The sequence below is a fragment of the Anolis carolinensis genome, chromosome 1, assembly GCF_035594765.1.
Source record: "Anolis carolinensis isolate JA03-04 chromosome 1, rAnoCar3.1.pri, whole genome shotgun sequence".
In the NCBI taxonomy this organism is placed as follows: Eukaryota; Metazoa; Chordata; class Lepidosauria; order Squamata; family Dactyloidae; genus Anolis; species Anolis carolinensis.
This window is the reverse complement of record NC_085841.1, coordinates 54,549,501-54,568,602: the sequence shown is the minus strand read 5'-3', so window position 1 is coordinate 54,568,602 and position 19,102 is coordinate 54,549,501. Positions and strand designations below refer to the sequence as shown.

General features: G+C 37.4%; 1 protein-coding gene across 3 annotated transcripts; it reads left to right on the top strand.

Moving 5' to 3' along the window:
• The first annotated feature begins 388 nt into the window (after window positions 1-388).
• On the top strand, window positions 389-17,253 carry slc30a6 (solute carrier family 30 member 6). 3 transcript variants are annotated; one of them, XM_062974628.1, is made up of 14 exons: window positions 389-541; window positions 3,166-3,252; window positions 4,020-4,104; window positions 5,532-5,574; window positions 6,733-6,798; window positions 7,449-7,529; window positions 7,860-7,895; window positions 8,358-8,452; window positions 10,269-10,317; window positions 11,719-11,838; window positions 11,930-12,032; window positions 14,877-14,924; window positions 15,617-15,685; window positions 16,143-17,253. In XM_062974628.1, the coding sequence occupies exons 1-14, from the start codon at window positions 539-541 to the stop codon at window positions 16,638-16,640; spliced, it is 1,383 nt and encodes a 460-aa protein (XP_062830698.1). In that variant the 5' UTR covers window positions 389-538; the 3' UTR covers window positions 16,641-17,253. The 3 variants fall into 3 exon arrangements, with proteins under 3 accessions (XP_062830698.1, XP_062830700.1, XP_062830701.1); XM_062974630.1 differs by lacking the exon at window positions 5,532-5,574 and having other exon boundaries at window positions 473-541; XM_062974631.1 differs by lacking the exons at window positions 389-541; window positions 4,020-4,104.
• The last annotated feature ends 1,849 nt before the right edge of the window (window positions 17,254-19,102 follow it).

Here is a 19,102-nt window from a genome sequence, read left to right as displayed (position 1 = left end):
ATTCAAGTGGTGTCAAACTGCATTAATTTATATAGACCAGGCCTAGGCAAACCTGGGCCCTCCAGAGGTTTTGGACTTCAACTCTCTCCCACCATTCCTAACAGCTTCAGGTCCCTTCCTTTTCCCCCTCAGCCCAAGTTTGCCCAGGCCTGATATAGACGCTCCCTCCTAATATCCCTTTAAGGCAACTCAAGCTGAGACTCCCGCCATTCTCTTTCAGCACCCCAACGTCACTGATTGACAGCCACGCGAGTTTTACATACCGCTGAAAAACTGACCAATGGAAGCCTGTAACTATGGCAACTTAGCCCGCCTCCGTCCCCTTACTCTCTTCAGCCCAGGCGCATGCGTCCTTTCACTTCCCTGCCTTGCCGCAACGTTGACTTAGGCAACTCCGGGACAGAGTCTAGCGTCACTTCCTGCTCTGTACCCGGACCAACCAATTACACGCCAGCTATTTCGTCTCCCGCCTCATCTCCATGGTGACAAGAAGGGCCCGCCTTTTCCGGCCCCTTTGGGGAGCCGCTCGTCCCTCAACATGGTGAGTTTCCTTATTGTCATCTCAAAACTGGGGGGCCCTCATACTTTCGGGACGGGGAGGTTGTGCGCATGCTTAACTAAGATTGCCTCTGTACCGAATGTTAGACTGTTTAGTAAGGCTGAGATGTAGAGTTTGGGTGACATTTCTCAGGAACCATCTCTGGTTTTCTCACTCCTTTCCCTTGGTCAGCAAAAAAGGCGTTTTTTGAAAGGATTGAAGCTGATCTCGCTTTTTATGCAATGTTCCAGAAGCATTCTCTCCTGACGTTTCGCCCACATCTATTGCAGACATTCTCAGAGGTTAATAAATCAAGTTAATTAATGTCATACACTAGATCCAGACCATGGGGGAGGGGACCCAAATTGATTGCATATTGAGCATCCTTCTTCCAAAATGCCTGAGACCTGATGTTTTGGGTGGTTTTGAATCCCCCCCCCCCAATACCTGTATTTGTATATATGTACACAGTGAGATGTCTACACTGTAGAATTAATGCAGATTGACACCACTTTAACTGCAATATCTCAGTGTTATGGAATCTTGGGAGTTGTAGTTTGACAGGATTCCTAGCCGTCTGCCCAAGAGTGCTAGTGCCTCACCAAAATATAATGCCCATGATTCCATAGCATTGAGCCATGGCAGTTACAGGGATCTCAAGTTACATTAATTCTGGGTTGTTGCGAGTTTTCCAGGCTGTATGGCCATGCTCCAGAAGCATTCTCTCCTGATGTTTCACTCACATGTATGGCAAAAAAAAAAAAATCGCTAATGCAATTTTCCAGTCCCCAGGAAGCCTGCTAGAGCTTCCAAGGCAATGACCACATAAGAACAACTAAAGTATTTCAAAAAAGGATTCCCTCAAGCAGGAAGCAGCTAGGCTTTGAATCTGCAAGGCCATTAAATGCTAATCAAGGTGATCAATTGCAACATTCACACTTGCCTCCAACAGACAAAGAGTTCTTTCTCCCAACCTGGACTTTCCAAAGGTATATAAACCCCACTTGCCTAGTTTCCAACAGATCTCACACTTCTGAGGATGCCTGCCATAGATGTGGGCGAAACGTCAAGAGAGAATGCTTTTGGAACATGGCCATACAGCCCGGGAAACTTACAGCAACCCAGTGATTCCAGCCATGAAAGCCTTCGACAATACATTAATTCTTCAGTGCAGACCGACCCTTGGAGATGGAAGCCAAGCTTCAGCATGATATGTATTTGTTTCATATACGTCTTATAGCCTGAAAGTAATTTTATACAATATTTTAAATAATTGTATGTATGAAACAAAGTTTATGTACACTGAACCACCAGAAAGTAATGGTGTCACTGTATGTATTACAATTTTGGAGCATTTTGGAATTCTGGATAAGGGATATTCAACCTGTATTGTAAATTGCCATGATGTCTATGTGTTTGTTGATGGCTTGTGTTTCTCCAATGAACTCAAGATGACCTGTGTAATTGTTTTTCTGACTGTCCTCTCCACAACTCTATGAGGCAGAATAGTATCAGGGAGGATATTGACAAGCGAAAACGTGTCCAGAGAAGAGCAGCCAAAATGATCAAGGTCTGGAAGCCAAGCCCTATGAGGAATGGCTGATGGAGCTGGGTATGTTTAGCTTGGAGAAAAGAAGGCTGGGAGGGGACATAATAGCCATGTTTAAGTATCTAAAAGGATGCCCTATTGAGGAGGGAGCAAGCTTGTTTTTTGCTGCTTTGGAGATTAGGACATGGAGCAATGGATTAAAATTGCAGGGGGAAAAGATTCCACCTAAATACTAGCAAGAATGTCCTGACAGTAAGATCTTTCAGGACATTCTTGCAGTGGAATATGCTGCCTCAGTGTCCTTATTTAGAGGTTTCAAAGCAGAGTCTGGATGGCCATCTGTCTGGAGTGCTTTGATTGTATGATCCTTTATGGCAGAGGGTTGGAGTGGGTGACCTTCAGGGTTTCTTCCAACATGATGAATCTATCTATTTCTTGCCTTTAGTGCAGAGTTAAAATTGGAACTTCCAAATTTCACTCAAATGCAGATCAAATTGTATATATAAAGGTTTAAGAAAGAAGTAATATATTTTTGCACATCATACTACAAGAGCACATCAGGATGGACTAGGAAAGCAGAAAGTTTTCAACCTTTGTAAAGAATCCTACGTTTATTTTTTTCTCATCTGTGACATTCAAGCGGGGGGTCTCTGATCAAGTTCCCATTTTTCAGTATGAATGGCTTTATAAGTTTTTGAAAATAAATATATTACATAATCAGAGATCTAGAGAGCAACGTAGGTTAGAAATATGCTGAATAAAAGTTGAAACACATCCTGTTGTATTTTTGCCTGTTATGTTGCTGTTAAAGGCACCAAAGCCTGTTTGTATCTGCTGTTGTTTCATATGTATTCACTTACCTAAAGAATTGCCATGCTATTTCAAAATGCCCACTTTTACATTTTACCAGCTGGTCAGAGCAGGCAAATCATCCCGGTTACTTTTGTGACAATTGTATTTTATTTGTGATCGGAAACCAAGCTCAATTTTGAAAACTCAGTTGTAAATAAATGAGCAAATACTGCTCTTCTTTTTTTTTTGTTCACAAATATTACTCTTATTTTGTTTTTGTTCACAGGGGACAATATACTTGTTTCGCAAGTCTCAGAGATCTCTACTTGGCAAGTTGACACAGGAATTTAGATCAGTAGCATCTGATCGGAGGGTGAGAATGTTTTTAAATATATGTAACAGAAAAGAAAGTATAATATTTAGTAATGTGTATTTTTAGAGAAATATCTTTGAACATGTTAATTTTAAGCAAAGATTTGTTGTTATTTGCTGAAAGCCACTTTGATTTATGAGGCCTTGTGTATGAGAAACTTCCAAGATCCCCACACCTTGCATGCCCTTCTCAGGTTTTCCAAACTGAAGGCCATGGCTTCCTTATCCGACTACTTAATTTAAATTTATGGAGCATGCAACTATTTTTCTTATTTATGGAAGAGTATATGATATTAATGTGTGATTACATGTTCTATCTCTCTATAGCATTCCAGTTAATTGCTCTGTTTATGCTGTTATTTGTTTTAGCAATGTCTACTCAGATGTCAGTTGAGTTAGGATCAATATTTATGCTTAGGTAGATGTTCAGGAGATTTATTTATGAATCAATAAAATCATTGCTCCAAGGTTAATGAAGTCTTCAATGGGTACCACAGCTGTGTGTCCCTGGCTTTTAAAACCGACGTTAAACCAGAATGTCCTAGCTTGAATGGAACAGGGGATTTTGGTGCAGTAATTATAGTTTTTGGAAGCTTGGACAATAATATGCCCTAGAAAATACATGGTTGCTGTCTTTGAGATCCACAAGGGCTTAGAGCTGATGGTGATCAGTATTTCTGTATGTGTCTACATAGAGGATGATATAATTTTTCTTCCAATGAAGTGTTTAATTCTTTTTCAAACTCATTACTTTATTGTCATTTACAGTCCTGGAAGATCTTGCTGTTTGGTGCAATAAATGTAGTATGTACTGGTTTTCTTCTTATGTGGTGCAGTTCTACCAACAGCATAGGTATGTTTCTGTTTCTACATTTATAGGGTTATGTAAATTGATTATAGAATTAATAAAATTAGTTGCTCTTGACTTGTAACATAGGCAATCAAGATAATAAGTAAATGAGTGTAGGTCTGTGAGCATCATATGAGATTTAGCAGTGTCTTTCTGTCAGGTCTTCTTTTCATAAGACACTATGGATCATGTAATATTGTCTTCTGTCATTTCTTCCTTGTTTTTCCTGGGGTTTAATAGGGCAGCAAGATTAATTAGCCTATGTTCCTTAAGGGTTTGTCTTGTTTTATACCTTATTTGGATGAGGGTTGACAATCTTACTGGCACTGTTTGTGCTGAAAGTTATTACAAGTTTCTGGGAGCTGGCTGTTGCAGTATGCTTTCAAAACTGCGGTTTGAAATGAAATTTCTCAACATCAGAAATGTACAAGGAGAAGATCCAGCATGCTATAGGGTATTTATAACTTATGTTGATCATGACATTGTCAACCATTTTTATTTATGTCTCAAGGCGAATATAGATCATAATAAAGTTCAGGGATGGAAGATGTGTGACTTTCCAGATATTGTTGGCCACAGTTCTCACTATTCCATATTATAGGCTACAGCAGTTGCAGTCCAGTAACACTGGTGAATCATATGTTTGCTGGCTAGATAAAGATTACTTTAATTTCTGTGCTGCTTCTTTGCACACCTCCCTTCCTGTTTGGAGTGAATGGATTAATTCTCCTTGCATGCTGCGGTCTTGACAAAAATCTCAAATCTGTATGCACACATGGCAGCTGATGCCCATGGGAACTTTTGTTTAGAGTGCAGTTGAAGTGGGACTGAAGAATAGAGGTGACTGGTGTGGCAAGGCAGGGGAAATGCATATTGAGCAGGAGAGACACAGAGGAAGAAGGTGAGGGGGAAGAGGATGATAGTGTGCATCAATTGGATACTTGAAAGGGTAGTTGGAATAGTTTTTGTTATGTACCATGATAAGCTCTTTGTTTCATGGCGGAGCAATAGCACCACTGCTGTCACTTTTCCATACCAATTTTCCTACCAAAACAAAATGGCAGCAGTATTCCTAGACCATAAGCTTGTATGTCAGGTCTGATATCAGCATGGATATCAGTCTTGGAAGAAGGATGGCTAAGGCCATCCTCTAACAGCTTAGGTACAAGTTCTGAGAAATTGGAGGACTCGGATGAGTACTAATGCTTTGTGATGGGAACAGTGCTTTTTAAATTGTTTAAAACTATGACAATATAATTTGTGTCTATAAAGAATTATTTTAAAACAAATGTGCTTATTATTTAGGAAGTGGTATATAATCTAATGAAATATTTTCCCTTAAAAATAAGCCTACATCTCCTTTTGCACAAGAGAAACGATCAGTTGATTATTTCTACGAGATTAATCTTTAGGTAATCTTCTTTCCACAGCTTTAACTGCATATACCTACCTAACAATATTCGATCTGTTCAGGTATGCTTACTTATTAAATTTCTAAATATGAGAAATGTGTGTGATGTGTTCATACCATCACCCAAAACCATAGATAGTGGTAAAAATATTTTACAAATTCAGTAATAAACCCTGCTTACATGTAAGTATGAGATTTCATAGACTAACAGTGGTATTGCATACATGCCTATATAGAATTACATCCTATTTAGTTCAGGGAGTTTATTCTTCTCCAAAGTGAGTGGGCATAGAATTTTAGCCTAAATGTTTATTTGGTCTCTAACATGAGATTGCAAAACTTTCTCAAACTGTTTTCTAAGATAACCTAAAAAGAAAGCTCTGGAGTTTTTAGGAAGAGAGAATACAGCATGTTGCTATATTGGGTGCAATTAAGAGGAAGTTAAGAATCTGTAAGCCACATTGACTTCTGTATAACTGTCTTAAAAGGAGCTTGGAAAGCATGCAGCTCACAGGTTACATATGACAGCAAAACTCATGTTGAGGCCCTCAGTATCCATATTTTTCAAAACATTTGTTGTCACTTAAAAAAAACCTCTTCGAACTTAAAATAAGCTAAAAAACATAGCAAGGTTGTTCCCCGTGCTCCATAGACTTTCCAAATTGTATCCTTTTTTCACGGGAGGCTGGAGGGCGAGTGACACTCCCCAAGATTCTTCACAGGGGTCAGTCCCATCCACCAAAATATTGATCATAGAGAAGCATTATGTTATCAGGTGAGAAGGACTCTGGCCTATTCCAGTTTACTACTTGGTGTGAGAATTCATGGTGGAAAAAGAAACATGAACTTTCTTTTCTTGGAAAACCGAGTGTGTGTTGATAGGACGTCTGCAAGTTGGAATGAGAGGGTTCAGGAAAGTAAACAAATGTCTGTTGTGTAGTTTAAGTAGACTGATTGATATGGGGGCAAAAGATCAATTCAAAATTAATCCAAAAATGTAAATACTTCTAGGGTGTCATGGAATCACAGTTAAGGGTCGCAAGGGCCACTTATGCCTCTGGGGCTATATGTTGTCCAGCCCTGCCTTAGAAAATTCTAAGTCCTGCCAAAGAAAAACATTTCAATATTACATTTATGTTTTGAAAATCATGAATTCATCTGAACTTTAATTAACTGGATCTTCTTTTAATTTTCACTTGAATCTTACTTTGTTTCTTTAGCTTAGTAACTTGCTTGATAAGTTATTGGGTGATGATGAAAAAGCCTTCCCCAGCCTATTCTTTTGGGTAAGTTTGCCAAATATGTTGATACTTTGACTTTTATTTCCTTAAAGTATGAGAAAAGTGTTTAATAGTTCTTAGGGTTTTTTTAAGGGAGCAAAGTCTATTTATGAACCTGTGCCAGATTTTTACACATTTTTTACAAAAAGAAAGTTAGAACCTGCATACCAAAATAGCATTGATCTCGAGGCTTAGTGCTAGCCTTGTTTCTGGCTATGAGATTAGATGGGCTTTTTAACAGAGACTTTCATATATACAGTTGGCCCCTTGCTTCCACAGGTTCTTGATCCAGGGAGTAAAATATCCGATTCTTGAAAATATGTTTTTAAAAAATCTGAAAAGTGAGCCCTTATTTTGTAATTTTATTTTGTAAGAGACACCATATTGCTATTCTAGTGTATATACTGAGACCCCAGCATCCATGGATTTTGGTATTCATATAGGGGCCTGGAACCAAACCTCAGCAGATACCAATTGTATATAATCACTCCTAGCACAAAGATTGCCCTTTATGTTACTTACTTTTTCATTAAAGAGCCATGGGCAATATTATTCAATCTTATATTTAATCAAATTACTTACATGGCAACAAATCTACTTTTTAATGGGATTTACTAAATGTTCTCACTTGTTCATGCTTATTTCCCAAATTTCAGGTTTGAGAGATTTGAAGTCTTAGCAGTATTTGCCTCAACAGTTCTGGCACAGCTCGGGGCACTTTTTATACTAAAAGAAAGGTAGGAATATATGCTACAATAGTTTTTCTTGCAATCCTTACAAATAAAAGTATGATGGGTTGCTGTGAAGACCTCACAACCTCTGAAGATGCCTGTCATAGATGCAGGCAAAACGTCACAAGAAATGCTTCTGGAACATGGCCATACAGTCCGGAAAAGTCACAGCAACCCAATGATTCTGGCTGTGAAAGCTTTTGACAACACAATAGTATGATGATTTATTGGCAGCAATCTTGGAATGTAGTACTGGAATCCACAAATTTGATGTGACTAATACATTTCTTAAAATAAAGGTGTGCTGACTTTAAAAGTGATTCTCTTGTCTTGTAGTGCTGAGAGATTTCTGGAACAGCCAGAGATTCACACGTAAGTGCTTTTAATATACAAACATGTTAATTTAAATGTTGTATTTTACATAATATTACGCTATGTAATACTATGTAGAGATATAAATGATGTTTATGCTGTCTTCAGGTCAATAGCAAAAATGTGTTTAGATTAAGATTCCAGATTGTGTCTAAATAGAAATCAGTTCAAAAAGTTATTTAACGACCTGATTTCAAAATGTTGTTGTAGCTGAGAATTTTGAGTTTATTGATATAACTGAATCTTTATGTGTATGAATGTGACTTTCTCGTATATTAGCTTTTAGGATATGATGAATACATAAAGAAGTTTAAAAATGTTAGCAGGTTATATCTGGTTAAAAAGAAATTGAATATTACTAAAATATGATATGTGGGGGATACTAAAACTGTCTAATGTAACTTACTATAGTACCATGTTAGCATATTAAAGGACATTAATTAATTTCATTACTCGTTTTAGGGGTCGATTGTTGGTTGGCACCTTTGTGGCACTCTCTTTCAACTTGTTTACAATGCTATCTGTTAGAAACAAACCTTTTGCTTATGTCTCTGAAGGTACGTAGTAAGTAAATTTAAAAAACCCTAAAATGAGTGAATATTTGTATGTTCAAAATGCTGTTTACTGGTCAATAATTATGGTTGTCACCAAATCTTTTCTATCCACTATTTCTATTATGACACCCGTAACTGTTCTTGACTTGCATGGCTGCAAACTAGTTTGTACTCTGTATGTAAGATGTAAACTTATTGAAAGCCATATAACTTTATACAATTCAGTATAATAGTTTACCATTTGACAGCACTCTTTAGCAAAATATGCTATATACATCTGTATAGTCACTTGCCTTCAAATTTTCATTCCAAACGCCAATATGAGAACTGGATGAGCCGTATCTATCTATCTATCTATCTATCTATCTATCTATCTATCTATCTATCTATCTATCTTTTTCTGTTAATAAAAGAAAGAAATGGAAGCACTCTGTAACAAAGGAGTAACTGTTGTGTGAATTTTTTTCATGAGAGCAGAAGGCCATAACTTTTTAGACCAACCATTCAAAAATAAATAGTATAGTCCTTTCATTTTTTGTAGAATCTGTGTACAAAAATGTTGTTAGATCTTTCCTAGTAATATTTTTGATTTTTTTTTTTGGTAAACAAAGTGAACACAAACTTGACAAAGCATTATTTTTATTTGTTTTTGTTTCCATTTGATTGGAAAACCTTCTGCCATTTTTTAATCTTTTGGGCAGTGCTGCCACATGTGGGGAAGTACCAACAACAGTGGAGCAACATTTTGAAATTATTTATTGTTCACATATTTTGATTGAAATTTGTTTTGATGTGAAGGCTTTCCATAATGAAGAATATAAATTATATTATAAAACCAATTGCAGTGACAACTCAGAGGGTAGAATAGAGTTTTGAAGTTAAGAAAGCAGACCCATAAGTGCTTTGAAACATCTTTCATGCATTTTCAGTTAATTGATGACTTTACTTTACTTCAGGATGGGTTATAGTGTATACAACTGATGAATTTGATATCATAAAAATTACCTATCTGACTTGGTTTTATTCTAAGATGCCATTGATTGTAAGATGCATACTAATATCAGCACTGCCAACAGAAGAAAAAAGCTATTTAGATAGATAGATAAATAGATAGAGAGAGGGGAGGGGGAGGTACCTGTGATTCTAAGAATCACCTCGGGTTTTTTTTTTTTTTTTACCAGGGCCCACTTTGACTAGGGACCACTTGAACAGGGTCTAGCATTATTACCAAAAGGGTTACGAATCCATTTTTGGTCAACTTTAGATTTGGTTTGGTTATTTGGGTTGCTGATTCAGAAAACTGCATTGGATAGACCACATCAGCTCTAGTTTCTGATATAGAACATCTGCCATCCAGTAGTCGCCATCTGTTCACCCTCAGAAAACCATATTTAATAATCTAGAATTTATGTGGTCTATCCAATGCAATTGTCAGCTCTGTGGAAAGTAACAGAAATAAAATTAATAAAATAAATAAATAAAGAGGAAGGAGCTTTGCAGACTGGATTTTCGTTCTCAAGGGTCACTGCTGGGCCACAGCCCATAGGTTGAGAACCACTGAAGAAAATGCATCTTAAAACTGAAGAAATACACTAAGTCTTGCAAATGCATAGTTCTATAGCTTCCTATCTGTTCATCTGAGAAAATATGTCCTCCTCAACCAAGTAACAAACACTGTTGAATAAGGGGTGCTAATGTGTATATTGTTAAGATTACTAAAATATTATTTTGAGCATAACTTGATATAGATTTCTATTAATGTTAAGTTTACAACTGTGAGGTATTAATTTTTCATGGTTGCCCATCCCCATTTTTGTAGCTGCAAGTACAAGTTGGCTTCAGGAGCATGTTGCAGATCTCAGTAGGAGGTAAGATTGAGAATGATAGTATAATTATGTAATTTGCAGGGCTTTGAATCTCCCAGGCTTTAGCCCAGATCTGCCCTTGCCGCTTCCCCATTTGAGAGCAACAGGCTTTATAATCATTGTGGCTCTCACAATGGACCTTGCTGCCATTATATTTTAACTTTCTGTACTTTCCTGTAAGATTAGTCGCTAAGCACAGTTGTATTGCATTTTCAAGACAAGATATGAGGCATCTATTGTGTTGCTAAAATCTAAAATACTAGGTTTGAGTATTTTGGTCTAGTTGTGAGGAATGATTACGAAACTAGACTGACTCATGAAGCAAACTGCTATAGACTTCAGTTTGGCCTCTGGAGTGAGAGTTCCCTGGAAAATGTTGTGGTCAGCAAATAAATCAAAAGTGCCCAAGGGAAAAAAGCAAGCTCGCATGTATGCAAAGCATGTTCCTATAATATATTCCTTGTGCAGTATTTTGAAATAGCCTTCTCTGAAACTAGGTGTACAGTTTCTGTCTCTAGACATATTTGAGGGAATTTGTACCTTGTGAATTTCCAAGTGTGGGCAAAAGGGAGCTGCTCCTTTCCCATGCAGTCATTACACTGCTATTTTTTTAGCCCAGTGTTATCCCTTTGAACAGGTACCAGCACTCCTGGATCTCAGACTGTCTCTTACTATTTCTTAAATAATGTTTTTCTCGCCTTTTGATAGAATGAACCTCAAAGCAGCTTATTTCAAAATACACATGTACACAAATATACATGTGTATACACAGCTCAGCAACCATTACTCTTTTGCCCAGTGGGACCGCAGTGTACTTCTCTGCAGTCTCAGGGGAACTGGCTCTTAGATCCAAAACTCTTTTCTGGCAAGGGAAGGGATCAGCTAGAGATGCCAAAGATTGTTTTGTGGGTTGAAGAGTTGTTGGGATGGGTGTTTGATCATATGATTTGCAAAAGATTAAAGCGTTTTGTACATCTGGAAGGCATTAATGGAGGTTGCAAGAATTACTAGTAAATAGGTTTTCTCAAGTCAGGAAATACTAGCAAAGCTTGTTGTTTAACTATTCGGAAGCTTAAATATTATCCTGTGTAATATTATCTTAAAGGCCCTGGTAGCTTGAAAAGTAACATTGAATCAAATATGAGAGAGAGAGAGAGAGAGAGAGAGAGAGAATATCAATTTTGCTCCTGATTATTTCATATGGTAGAACTGCTCCAGTTGGAAATTCTCCAGATACTTATATTCCTCCATCTGCTGCAATATAATAACTAGGCACAAAATTCTTCTGAGTTTAATTCCCTTCTTTCAAGAGAGCTAGTATAAAACTCATCACTATACAATAAGTGAGGTATGTTTATCTTGCAGTTTCCGTTACTAATTATATCACTTGCTGTTTTCTTCTAGTTTGTGTGGTATCATTCCTGGCTTGAGCAGCATCTTTCTTCCACGCATGAATCCTTTCGTTTTGATTGACCTTGCTGGGGCTTTAGCTCTCTGCATTACATACATGCTCATCGAAATTAAGTAAGTACATCCATATTTGACATAATATTAACAGATATTGATTAGTAGGGAGAAAAAGATGCCCCTCTAATACTGTGCTTGTTTCTTTCAGTAATTATTTTGCTGTTGATACTGCCTCTGCAGTAGCCATTGCCTTGATGACGTTTGGGACCATGTATCCCATGAGTGTCTACAGTGGGAAAGTATTGCTTCAGGTGAGAGAACAAGGGAAGCCATTTGCAATGGTGTTTTGCAGTTTACCTAACCTTACCAGCACCTTCTTACTTCAACAACAGAATAAGATGATGCTGGAGAAATTCATAGACATAGAATCTCTCGTTTTGTGAAATGTACAAAATGGATCTCAGAAAATCAAAGACAATACAGGAATACCACCATTTCTTGTCCATGTAGACAATATACTGATGATTTACTATTTAAGAACTTGGACTTGAGAGATGCTTTGCACATTTTAAGGAAACTGTACAAAAGTAGACACTTGAAAGGGTTTATAGATGTGTTTTACCTCTTGAGAGTTATTTTGTTGGCCTAGCTTCTAACTTTTTACCATCTATCATCTTAATTGTATAAGCCTATTTTCTGGAAGATGCAAAAAGGGTGTTCATTCATAAGAGTGCATTTCTGAGCTGTTAAATGAATAAGAATGTATTTAAAACAAAAATCAAATTCTACAGAAGAGTGATACCCTTACTTGCTAACCAAAATGCACAAAACATGTAATGCAAGTTTTCAAATCTCCATTAGTTAAGATGTTAAAAATCATTTAGAGAAAGAGGAAGTGCCAGTGTCAGATATTGCTGTTGCTTTGTAGACAAAGATAACGATCAATAAAAATGTAAAGTCCATTAGCAGCAGAAACGTACCTGCTATTGGGATCTAGAGTGTGTCTCTTTTATTGTGTTTCAATTTGCTATATGGACAACACAGCCATACCTGTAATATGTTTCCAATAGTTTATTTAGTCACCTTATAAGGATAGGAAGTTATTCAGAAAACTGAAAATGCTGGCAGTAAATTCTGATAGGACTAATACCAGCTGCTTTTCTCCCCAAGATCGCTTTTTTTTTAAAAAAAAAAGATAAAATGCATAAAATGCTTGTTTTTAAAAAAATTACATTTAAAAAGAATATGCTGTTTCAATTCATCACAATTAGGAAATATTTTTAACAAATTTGAATGGTTTTAAATCCATTCCATGTTAATATGTTGTTGGTTTGAAATCATAATTTGTATTGTTTTTAGTGTTGTGAGTTGCTTTGAGTCACATTTTAGAGACTCAAAGAGTTTAAGGGTACTTTGTGCTTTTCCTGCATGGCAGGATGTTGGACTTGATTGCCCAGATGTCTCTTCCAACTCTATGATTATATAAGAGAAGAAGGCAGGATACAAATAAATATAATAATATTATTAATAATAATTACTATTATTATTACTATTATTATTTTTTATTTGGATTTGGCTGAATTGTAATTTAGAAACAATAATCCTGCCACTTTGAGCCTCAAAAGAACAACCTGTCAACTCATTCTCTGGCATTTGATACATTTTAATTTGATATAGCAACAAGGATGCTGTTCATAAACTGCCGCCCACTGAGTGCTTTCTCTGGCAGAACTCTGTTTGAACAATATGTCTTGTCTTTTTCCTCCCACTCAAGCCGTGTAAAACAACCAGATGGTTCCCCGATATCTTAATTGCTCATGTTTCATCAGCACTGTAATAGTTGAGTGTTACATTTTATTGTCCTTTGTGTTGCATTGCTCTTATCTCTGGTATGTGGACTAGCTTTAAAAATAGTTTGGAACAGGAATGGAAATCACATGGATCCTTGCAGATCCTTTGCAGACCACAAAGGGGCCCTGGTTTGAAGACTTCCAAAGTCCTAAAAGACTTCCAAAGCAGTAGGTCTCCTCCAGAGCTATGTTGAGGGCTTGCTTTAGTGCAGTGGTTCCCAACCTTTGGGCCTCCAGGTGTTTTGGACTTCAACTCCCAGAAATCCCAGCCAGTTTACCAGCTGTTAGGAACTGTGGGAGCTGAAGTTCAAAACACCCGGACGCCCAAGGTTGGGAACCACTGCTTTAGTGAGTATGTTCTTTTTGTTCCTCACTCCCAGCAGAAGTGAACTAGCCATTTTCAGTTCTGAAAAATGTTTGCAATTTACATTTTGAGAGATTAGATGGCATGTGGATGGCCTGGTGGGGGAATTGAATTTGTTCTCAGATTATCCCTAGTTTAGAAGCTTCAGTAGGTAGAGAATGCCACTCCTTGAATGTATACAAAATACCTAATAACGTTTCTGTAATGGCTGCATAACACTGATTCTGTAATAGTGATCCCTTTTAAAGCCCCAAATGGCTTAGGACCAGATTATTTGAAAGACCACCTCCATCTGCATGAACTTGCCCATGCCTTCCAGGAGGTGCGCTAAAAACAGTGACCTTTTTTTGAAGTGGGCCTTCCCTGGCTCATTCTTAATAGAAATCAAAACCCTGGATGCTCTAGCATGCTTTTCAGTAAATGAATATCTATTTATAATAAATGGTGGCTTTTAGTAATGCTATCACTTAAAGTGTTTTATACTGTTCACTTAGTTAATTGGTTTTCTTTGCCTGCAGGCATTTGGGAGAAGATGAGGAGCATGTTGCTAGGGTGGTTGCGGGTGGGATTCTGGGGGGTATTGGCAGTTTTAAACGTAATTTTAATTGTAGTTATTATATCTTAACTATATTTTAACATATATGCGTGACACAAATATTTTATTTTTGATTGTTTTGTTTTTTGGTTTTTTTTTTGCATTTGCAATTTTTAAATTTATTGGGTTTTAAATGTGAGCCTCCTTGAGTCCCCATGGAGAGAAAAATGTAGAAATAAAGTAACCAGATAATAAATGAATTGTTCTCTTTAATTGTTTGATATAGCAATTATCTTGAGGAGGCTTTGCATCCAAAAATAATTTAAAAGTATTTTAAGTAAAAATGATATGGAAAGCAAAGCTGTTTTTGAAATAATATACATATTTTTAATTTTCTTTTCCCCAGACAACACCACCTCATGTGATTGGACAGCTAGATAAACTTATAAGAGAGGTAAATAAATGTGTTTGTATAAAATGCTTCTAGGCATGTTTGGGTAATGAGCCCCACTGGCCCATGGTCTATAAGAGGGGGCCTCATCCTGTGATTTTGGTAGAAACCCCCCACAAGGCTATATGCTGCTGCTAGTAATAGTGGTCCTCATCACATGGGATATGGTTCTGGAAGAAGGTTGGTCATCGCCGGAGGATTTGAAGGGACATTTGAGGTCTGATACTTAGAAGTTGTGAAAACATTTGCATGTGGAATGCTACATATTTATGTGTGGTCTAAATCCTGCTTTTTAAAAAAGTACAGGATCGAATGTAAGTTCTAATACACATACAATTCTTTGTTTTAAAACTAGGTAAATGACATCAGCTTGAATGCCAAAAGGTCATGATATAAATGTGTTCTGATCTTCAATTATAATCCCCCCAGAAATCTATCTTGATCCAATTTTGATACTTTGCAATAAATATGCATGCTTTGTTAGAGTCAGGAAATAAAACGGACTGCTGTAAATATTTACCAGTAATTCAAAATTACATACAAACCTTAAATTAATTTCATTTGTACCTTAATATAAGTAACGTTTATATTGGAAAGTCTACTGATCTCAAAGTGGCTTAAGTAAGTTGGCTATTTATAAATCCCTAGTGAAATTAAAGAAATTTCAGTAGTGTTTATTGTTTCTCCTGGTCTAGGTTTCAACATTAGATGGCGTCTTAGAAGTTCGAAATGAACACTTCTGGACATTGGGGTTTGGTTCATTGGTATGCAATTTTTTTATCTTGTCATATTCCTTTAAAAGCAAAGTTTTTCTGAATTAATCTGACACTATTCTCTTCAGTCACTTAATAAGTCCAGTAATTTCTTGGGTAGGTCAGGGTTACATTTGCTATTGTTTTCACTTCAAGTCAATTCTGACCTATGGCAACCATAAGCTACATCTGTCACAAGGTTTTCTTGGCAAGATTTGTTCAGAGGTGGTTTGCTGTTTCCTTCTCTTAGAATGAGAGGGTATGACTTTCTCCTCAAGGTCACTCAGTGTTTTTCCGGGGCTGAGTGAAGATTCAAACCCTGGTCTCCGTCGTCATCTTCCAACACTCAAAACACTAGACCATGCTGGGATATATTAAATATGTTTCACTTGCAGAAACCAGTATCCTGGCCACATAGTATGTAAACATTACTTACTGGAAGTTGATGAACTTTTTCTTTGCTTTCTAGGCTGGATCAGTACATGTGAGAATTCGAAGAGATGCCAATGAACAAATGGTTCTTGCTCATGTGACCAATCGATTATGTACATTAGTGTCTACTTTGACAGTTCAGATTTTCAAGGATGATTGGATCAGGCCTGCCTTGACCACCGGACCTATTGCGAACAATATGCTGAATCTTTCAGATCATTACATAATACCCATGCCGCCTCTAAAGGTTGCAGAAAACTCTAGCCCTGCCACATCCACTCCAGCTAAAGCAAGCAGCCTTCCTCCTGAATTCTCTTTTAATACTCCTGGCAAAAATATGAACCCGGTCATTCTGGCAAACACTCAAACAAGGCCTTATGGACTTGGCTTCAACCGTGGGACTGTACCTTACAGCAGCGTCTTCACTTCAGGATTGGGAGTACCAGCAATAGGGGCAACCCAGGGATTCAGGACTGGTCTGATAAATGCCCCCCACAGATATGGAACTGGCACTCGGGGTCAGTCCAGACCTTAATAAACTATTTTTTTGTATTTATTGTTTGAATTTATTTTTCATCTATATTATCGCCCATTTTTCTATAGGACCATTCAATTTTTTTAGCTGTATAGAATCCAAAAACCCATGAAAATGTATGCTCTGATTTCATCTATGAAGATTATTGCTCTTTGACTGTGAATTGATTTGCTCCTTGTCACTTTCTAGCTTGGCAATGAGTGACCTGCTTCATATTTTATTGCTTCTTTTGTAATTGATTATGGCACAATATATGAACGAGTCTCCTGAAAAGAACAAATTAGCAAAGGAGTGTGTGATCAAGCTGGTGATCAATGAATGAGTTCTCTATGAACAAAATCTTCCTCTATCCTTTTTCTATAATCTTGGTGCCTCTGATGTAATCAAACTATCATTTTTAAAATTCACAGTTTCCTTAAGTAAAAAAAAGTTTCACAAAACTAGGTCTCTTGGAGGGCCAGGGGATACTGTTGGAAGTCAGTTTGACATTCCAGGTCATATACAAGAGTTTGTCAGCTACTTTGTGGTTGTAACTATTGCAGATTAGTGTTTATATCTATCTTTTTGATGATATGTTGGGAAATAAAATATCACCTAGAGTGTTGCTTTTAAACTATTGTCAACCCTGCTTGAAGTGTACAGTGGGAGAACATATGTATGAACAACAGATACTTTATGTTGTCGAATGCTTTCATGGCCGGAATCACAGGGTTGTTGTGAGTTTTCCAGGCTGTCTGGCCATGTTTCAGGAGCAGGAATCCTCCTGTCTTCTAAGTGTTGTTCTTTGTTTATTGTCCTGGTTTTAGAGTTTTAAAATACTGGTAGCCAGATTTTGTTCATTTTCATGGTCTCCTCCGTTCTGTTGAAATTGTCCACATGCTTGTGGATTTCAATGGCTTCTCTGTGCAGTCTGACATGGTAGTTGTTAGAGTGGTCCAGCATTTTGGTGTTCCCAAATAATATGCTGTGTCCAGGTTGGTTCATCAAGTGCTACACAGACTACACAGAGAAACCATTGAAATCCACAAGCATGTGGACAATTTCAACAGAAAGAAAGAAACCATGAAAATGAATCTGGTTACCAGTATTAAAAAAACCCTTTAAAATCAGGATAGTAAACAAAGAGCAACACTTAGAAGACAGAGAAACAAGACAAGAAACAATCAGGGCCAGTTAACACCTCCCAACAAAGGATTCACCCAGGCAGGAAACAGCCAGGCTTTGAAGCTGCTAGGCTATTCATTGCTAATCAAGATGGCCAGTTGAAACATTCACACTTGCCTCAGGCAGAAAAGAGTTATTTCTCCCACCCTGAACATTCCACAGATATATAAACTCCACTTGCCTAGTTTCCAACACTTCACAATCTCTGAGGATGCCTGCCATAGATGTGAGCGAAACGTCAGGAGAGAACGCTTCTGGAACATGGCCATACAGCCCGGGAAACTTATAGCAACCCAACTGATACTTTTGATTATTCTACTAGTCTCCTGACATTTGTGGAAACAATAACTTTAACATCAGAACACACACACAGTTGCTTTTAAAACCAATATGATGAGATCAGGTTGTTTCAAAGACCACCTCCATCTATAATTTAACATATACTGTAAATTGAAAGCAAGTATTGGGGATTAAATTACACATTTTGCTTTGACCCGTGGATAAGTAGAGGGTAAAGGTTAGGGGCATATAACAAACACATATTTTCTTCTCTTTGTAGAAATGCCTAGAGGGAACAAACCTAGGAAGAGATAAAGAAAATGAGACGATCTGTTTATTTGAGGGGGTTATAATTATAGGGGAGTAGGGGTAAATTCATTGCTGATCTTCAAATCCTTATGCCAGGTCCGTGTTCTTAAACAGGTGGGCATTTTTAATAGGGGCACACAGGCTTTTGCAGTAAGTCTCTTGTTTAAAATGGGCACCACAGTCTCTGTAGAGAAGCTTATACAGAAAGCCCTTATTAAAAATGACTGCCAGTGCTGCGCCACTTTAAGCGGCAAAAATTGCTTCCTCACATTGCTGATGAAAAGAAGGCAAGGGAGGGAAGGCAGCTTTTGTTTTCCAGTTTGGGCAAGGAAAGGTAATGGGGTGGGATCACATCTTGCCTCTGCCTCCTGTCATTGCCTCTACTTTGGGTTCCTGTTCCAGCATTGACCTGTGTATAACTTGATTCATGATAATCTGGTGATATTTTTGTCATTTCCCCCCGACTTATACATAAGTATAAACAGTTCATATTCATTTTACCTTGGGCCGATGACAAGCAAGAGGACTAGTCAGGATGTTTTGTTCATATCTGACTGAAGCAACAAGTCAGCTCCTGTGGTTTTCAGGGCAGCGGCAGCATGCCATTATCTTGCTAATGTGATGTTTTTTATTTGATACTGTTGCCTGTTAGCTGATATAGTCCACATCCTTGTATTATCCTTTCTCTCTATCTTCTCCTAGGCTAGTGC

Excerpts from the sequence above, each read along its gene's own strand:
- slc30a6 (XM_062974628.1), top strand. Across the intron at positions 3,253-4,019 it reads CAGTAGCATCTGATCGGAGG|TCCTGGAAGATCTTGCTGTT; the intron begins GTGAGAATGTTT and ends TGTCATTTACAG. Across the intron at positions 7,896-8,357 it reads GAACAGCCAGAGATTCACAC|GGGTCGATTGTTGGTTGGCA; the intron begins GTAAGTGCTTTT and ends TACTCGTTTTAG.